The sequence below is a fragment of the Sinocyclocheilus anshuiensis genome, unplaced genomic scaffold, assembly GCF_001515605.1.
Source record: "Sinocyclocheilus anshuiensis isolate Anshui unplaced genomic scaffold, SAMN03320099.WGS_v1.1 scaffold565, whole genome shotgun sequence".
Lineage (NCBI taxonomy): Eukaryota > Metazoa > Chordata > Actinopteri > Cypriniformes > Cyprinidae > Sinocyclocheilus > Sinocyclocheilus anshuiensis.
The window spans coordinates 261,175-267,873 of NW_015539869.1; the positions used below are offsets into that span (position 1 = coordinate 261,175).

The 6,699-nt window shown below is 41.1% G+C and overlaps 2 protein-coding genes across 5 annotated transcripts in view; both read right to left on the bottom strand.

Moving 5' to 3' along the window:
- olfm2b (olfactomedin 2b) overlaps positions 1–4,419 on the bottom strand; it is a 12,825-nt gene extending 8,406 nt beyond the window's left edge. Inside the window, exons 1-2 of one of the 4 annotated variants that reach the window (XM_016481473.1) lie at positions 4,005–4,419; positions 160–300 (exon numbers count right to left, since the gene is read on the bottom strand). In XM_016481473.1, coding sequence (XP_016336959.1) covers positions 160–300; positions 4,005–4,145 — 282 coding nt within the window. In that variant the 5' untranslated portion in view covers positions 4,146–4,419. Of the gene's footprint in view, positions 1–159; positions 304–4,004 lie in introns of all 4 variants that reach the window. The other 3 variants (XM_016481470.1, XM_016481471.1, XM_016481472.1) reach the window with 3 other exon arrangements.
- An 826-nt stretch (positions 4,420–5,245) lies between these two features.
- Positions 5,246–6,699, bottom strand: part of col5a3b (collagen, type V, alpha 3b) — a 24,279-nt gene continuing 22,825 nt past the window's right edge. The window contains exon 63 of the mRNA XM_016481485.1: positions 5,246–5,898. Within this exon, the coding sequence (XP_016336971.1) occupies positions 5,752–5,898 (147 nt within the window). The 3' untranslated portion in view covers positions 5,246–5,751. The remainder of the gene's footprint in view (positions 5,899–6,699) is intronic.

Sequence of the window (6,699 nt, forward strand, 5' to 3'; positions counted from 1 at the left end):
AAGCTTTATTGAAATGTGAAACAGACCATTTGTGTGTGATTTGACAGAGTGTTCCTAAACACACACACACACACACACACACACACACACACACAGATGATGATGATGATGGTGAGGTGTGTGAGTGTGTGTGGTGCTCTGAAGCTGCGTGACCCTCACCTGATCAGAGATCAGCTGCAGACGAGCGTGTCGAGGGTCTCCGCCGCAGACGCCGTGAGCCGGAGTCATGATGGAGCAGACGCACTTCCCCTGAACAGAGCCGTACACCTGCCAGCCCTCGTCCTCGCCGGGGTACGACACCTGCTGACCCCACACAGCACACAAACCACACTCAGCTCAACACTGACTCAGTTCAGCATCATTCTTCACCCACCGTCAACAGGTTTAACCTTCAGGATAAAAGCACCACAGAAGAACATCATCTCCACACATTCACTTCAATAAGAGTTATATGGGAGGAAAAAAAACACCTTCTATTAAAGACACTGTTTAAAATCTTAAACTGGCCTTAAACTGGGTTTTTTCTGCTCTCACAGACCGGTCAGACTGGTTTTAGAGGGGTTTGGGGCACATTTCAGATAATCAGACTTGGAGACTATTTTAAACCAGCAATAATCAGCCAACCAGTTAAACTAGTTTAAGGGTTTTTTTTTCAGAAGATGAGATGACTTTAGTTTGTGACCTATACAGTGTTATATTAGTATTATATATATATATACTGTATACTATTATAGTTTTTGTAAAAAAAACTAAAAAAAGATTTTATTTTCTTTATATTTTTCTTTAATTTTCCCTTTTAATTTTAGTGTTCCTTTATATTAAATTATTTAAAAGGGATTTTTTTGTGTGTTTGTCATATTTTATTAGTTTTTTAAAAATATTTCTATATTTTTTTTATCATTTTTTTGTTTTAGTTTATTTAGTTTTAGTTATTTTAGTATTTCTAGTTAAACTTAAAAACACTAAAAACAGTTTTTTATTTCAGCAACATTTCTTATTTTTTAGTTTTATTTCAGTTAATGTTCATTTTATTTCAAGTAGTGATTTTTTGATGGTTAGTTGTAGTTTTATTAATAATAACAAAATAAATATTTAAAATGTATTCACTTAATTTTAACAATAATAACCATAGGCATTACTCAGTGTAATAAAATCATATGCCTTTAATTCAGAGATTATATGAGAACCATTTGTAAAAAATAAAACCACTCGTGTACAAAACACACACTCACGCACACACACACACAAACTGAACCCATGTCTCTATCTCACACACACACACTTTATTTAGTTTTAGTTATTTTAGTATTTCTAGTTAAACTTAAAAACACTAAAAACAGTTTTTTATTTCAGCAACATTTCTTATTTTTTAGTTTTATTTCAGTTAATGTTCATTTTATTTCAAGTAGTGATTTTTTGATGGTTAGTTGTAGTTTTATTAATAATAACAAAATAAATATTTAAAATGTATTCACTTAATTTTAACAATAATAACCATAGGCATTACTCAGTGTAATAAAATCATATGCCTTTAATTCAGAGATTATATGAGAACCATTTGTAAAAAATAAAACCACTCGTGTACAAAACACACACTCGCACACACACACACAAACAAACTGAACCCATGTCTCTCTCTCTCACACACACACACCGTCTCTAGGTTACGTATGTAACCATGGTTCCCTGAGGGAACGAGACGCTGCGTCGAGATCGCTTTGGGAGAAAGCCTTGGAGGCCGCCATACTCCTGGTCGAGTGCGCTCTGACCCCCATAGGTGACGGGAGGCCAGAGGACTCGTAGGCTAGTGAGATGGCCTCGACCATCCACCTACTTATAGTCCGCTTGGTCGCCGGAGATCCTTTCTTTGGCGGACCAAAGCAAACACCTACTGCCTGGAACGGAGGAGGACAGAATGCCTGAAGTACTATGGGACCTGGCGAAGAAGTGGGCACCTTAGAGACATACCCGACCCTCGGGTAAAGGAATGCCCTAACCCTGCCTGGAGCAAATTCCAGGCACGAAACAGAAAGTGCCTGCAGATCCCCGATCCTTTTAAGTGAGGAAATAGCGAGGAGAAAGATAGTCTTGAGCGTGAGCAACTTGACTGAAACTTCCTCTATGGGTTCAAAGGGGGCATTGCATAAGCCCTCCAGAACCACAGCCAGGTCCCATGAGGGCACCTTAGTGCGCTGTACCGGCCTCAGCCTCAGGGTGCCACGGAAGAAACGAGTGATAAGTGGGTGTCTTCCCAATGATTGACCACCCAGAAGGGCGTGGTAAGCAGCTAAGGCCGCCACGTATACCTTCAGAGTGGAGGGAGATAACCCTGCGGAGAATCACTCCTGCAGAAACTCCAGAACTGTACCAATTTGAGATCTATCGTAACAAACCAGTCCTCGGACTGGATTTGAGATATTATCTGCTTGATAGTGAGCATCTTGAACCGAAGCCATTTGATAGCGCGGTTCAGAAGACGGAGATCTAAAAACGGACGCAACCCCCCCATCCTTCTTCGGAACGATGAAGTAACGACTGTAAAACCCGAACACTCTCTCGAGAGGAGCACGTTCTATGGCCCCCTTCCTCAAGAGAGTATCTACTTCTTGTTCAATTACCAGAGCCTGCTCGGGGCCCACTAGTGTCGGTATGACCCCGTTGTAACGAGGAGGACGAGAACCGAACTGTATTCTGTAGCCTTTCTCTACAACCTGCAGGACCCATTTTTATATATTTGGCAGAAGTTCCCACGCTGCCAGAAAATCTACTAAGGGAACCAGCCTCTCGAGGCTGGCCTCTGGTTTTATTAGAGGAGACAGTTCGGTGCTCTGCACACACACTGCTGGGCTCTTTAATTAGACGAGCCGTTTCCATCTGTTCTGATCAGGTTTCTGTGAGTCTCCATGTGTGTGTCACAGCGGTGTATGAAACACAAACACAGTCACACACAGAGTGAGCCCACATCCCGCGGGGACACACACACACACACACTCTGACGCTGTACAGTTAGTAAACGAGAGCCAGTGTGTTTGACCTTCAGTGTAAAAGCTGATCACTAGACTGACCTCCTTCGCACCGATATTCATCATTACTTACATTCATAAGAATGAGTCAGTCAGTATTAGTGCTGCTGTTCAGAGTTTAATGTTCAGACTCACAGTCACTGCTCATTAAATTCCTGAAAAGTGATGCTTTCATTACACCGATCTGTGTTCGAGTGGCCCGACATGTAAACATCTGACTCAACCAATCGTGTAAGTTTGAGGCGGGACTATCTGTAGGACTGACCAATGACAGACAGGGAAGTGTTCAGGGAAACCTGTCTGAAAACACTCACTATTTGTGTTCAGCAAACGGACTGGAGTCATTAGGCTTGATTGAGATGCGCCTCGCCTAAACATTTTAGAGGAGAACGCAGTATCACGGTTGTCTGAACCAATGAGCATTAAGCTGTGTCGTCAGCCAGTCGTTTCCCATCATGCTTTTGGTCAGCGCAGTCGGTGGAGAGCAATCCGACACAGCCGCCTCGCCAGAGTTTTTTTGGCACACATCAGCGTGACATCAGAGCAAGTCGGATGTAACTCGGACACTTTTCTAACCGGCATGCATGTCACGGTGATCGGTTCTGCGCAGATTTTGATCATCTCAAACAAGCCTAATATATCTCACTGCCAACTTTTGAGGTCAACGTGCGTCTCTGATTGGTGCAGAGTGTGTTTTTCTGCGGCCTCTGATTGGCTGTGAGGTTTCTGTGTATCTCTGATTGGCTGGCTGGTGCTGTGAGGTTGCCGTGGCGATGCCAGGTCCTGGCCGGCCGCGAGTGGCAGATCTCCAGTTCTCGGAGGAAGTGCCACACTGTGTGTGTGGGAGTGTTCGTGTGTGTCACTGAGTTTGTTTGTTCCCGGTTCAGAATTACACCTCATGTTAACAGACTGACACAAACCCACAAGCTACAGCACAAACACACATTTGACTCACACACACAGAGTAATGTTTGTACGTACGCTGATGATCTTCTCGGAGGTTCCGGGCCGTGCGATGTGTGGATCGAGTCCCACCAGCCCCGGCAGCGTCTGGGACATCCAGTTAGTGACCAAGATCATGGTGCTCAGAACCGCACCGACCTTCAGCAGAGGAGCGCTCATGTCCCGCCACTCGAGCTCACCGTACACAACACCCACAGTCCTTTCAAAGAGGAAAGTTTGTTAAATCAACTCAGAAACCACAGGTGGATCCCAGACAAACTCAAACCCAGATCATAAATCAATCTGATGAAGATGAGTGGAGTCCAAACGTCCCGATTCACTGCTGACCGGAACAGAGAACAGCAGCAGACGAACGTCTCATGATACTAAACCTACAGAGAGAGAGAGAGACCGGCAGGGTGGGAGAGATGGGAAGGTGTGTCTCTCAGGAAAGACACAGGAATTCCCACAAGCATCCTGGCAATGTGAAAAAAATAAAAATAAAAATATATAGAAAATAAAATAAAAATATGAAATAAAACTAAATTAAATAAATACATTTAAATAAAATAAAATACAAAATAAAATATAAAACAAAAAAAATGTACAAAAATAAAGCAAAAAAAATAAAAATAAAATATAAAATAAAAATAAATACAATATAAAATAAAACAAAAAATAAAAATAAAATATCTAAAATACAATTAAAAAAAATATATATATATATATAAAATATAAAAATAAAATAAAATAAAATAAAATAAAATAAAAAATACACTGTTAGACTTTGCTGTAATTTTACAGTTACTTACCGCAAAAATACGATAAAAAGTCTAACAGTGTATGTTCCTACTGACAAATTTGCAACTATAGTTGGACATACACACCTGATGTCATGGAGAAAATATTTGACTATTTTACAATTATTTTAAATTTTTTAAAAATTGAACCATGTACACAAAATAAAATAAAATAAAATAAAATAAAAAATAAAGCCTAAACAATCTGAAAATCATCAGAGAATAATGAGACTATTGAGGTGTAAATGTGTTTCACTAGCATAAAAATAATGTGAAAATAACAATTTAATATATTTTAAATAAAATTATATTTTTTGTCATAACATTTGACCTGGATGTGTTTTCATGAGAAACTCACATAAAAAGCACATTTCATAAAACTAAATATATTTAATTGCTCTTTCTATCAGATGAATCACACATTCTGAATCATTCACTAAAATCTTGAGCTGATTTGTGTGAATCAGTGTAAATCACGCGTTCTAAACCGGGTGGTTTTATTAAGTAATAGTTTTATTTATAAATCTCTCCTCTCAAACAGTACTTATCAAAACCACAGTCAGAGAATCTCCATCCATATTCAACACTAAAAACAAACCGGTGGACATCTAAATCCCCATTCCGACGTCCGTACGACTCCCGACCCGCTGGATGGAGCTGCGGCCATGTCTTTCCCACAATGCACTGCCAGTTTGACTCATTACATCATGTAAACAAGTTAAAATACAGCCTCATGTAGCACCAAGATTACGAAACATTCATACAAACAAATACAAAAATACATCGACATCTTTCAAACAATAATACAAAATAACTGTGAATCTCTGTGAGGTCTGATCTCTGTAAACAGCCGAACACAAGAGCGTCTGGATGCGTGTCATCATGTCACATGATCGCCCTTCAAGCACCACTTCCTGTTCTCAGACAAACGCAAGCAGCTGAAGGACTGATGTATAAATATATACACTGTCAAAATCTGTTCTTGACTAGCCGTTGAAGCAAACCTTCCCCACGCTGAAGCCAAACTTCTGTTTCGCGCTCCCGAAATCCGTCACGGCCACATCCACGAGAGGCAGAGCATCCGACTGCGGAGAGTCCACCTCCAGAACGGTGCGGTCCTGCCCCGAGCGCGACTGCACACAGAGAAACACACCACACGACGCTGTGATCAACACATGACATTTATGTGAACTTATTCAAGATTTATTGAGTCACTCATGTGAACATATTCAGGATTCACTGAGTCGTTCATGTGAACTGATCCAGGATTTGCTGAGTCATGTATGTTAACTGATTCAGGATTCACTGAGTCATGTATGTTAACTGATTCAGGATTCACTGAGTCAGGTATGTTAACTGATTCAGGATTCAATCAGGCTACGTCCACACGAAGCCAGGGCTTTCCCTATCCGATCTTTTTTTTCCCCTCGTCTCAAGAAATATCTGCGTCCACACGAAACCACAAAACTGACACAAAACGATGTAGTATACATGTCAGACCAGTATGTGGCGCTGTAATTCTGCCACAGAGATACACTAAAAACGGAGAAGACTTGGACTATGCGCATAAACCTTGCGCGCGGTATACAAACGAACATGGAACGATACATTTATTAATCTGTGTTAATGTTAGTTAATAAAAAGACAATCGTTCAGTGTTTGTTCATGTTTTGTTGCTGTTACGTGATGTAGCGGTGTCTGACTAGCGGCGAGACGCGGGCTGATGACGTCATAGTTTCAGAAAATATACGGATTCGCTGTCCACACGAAAACGCAAGGGCGGCGTTTTCAGATTTATCCACTCTGGGACCCGGTTTAAAAAAATATCGGTTTCACTCTCCCAAAACGCCGGATCCGTCTGGACGAAACGCCTATACCAGGGGTCTCCAAACTCGGTCCTGGAGGGCCGGTGTCCTGCAGAGTTTAGCTCCAAC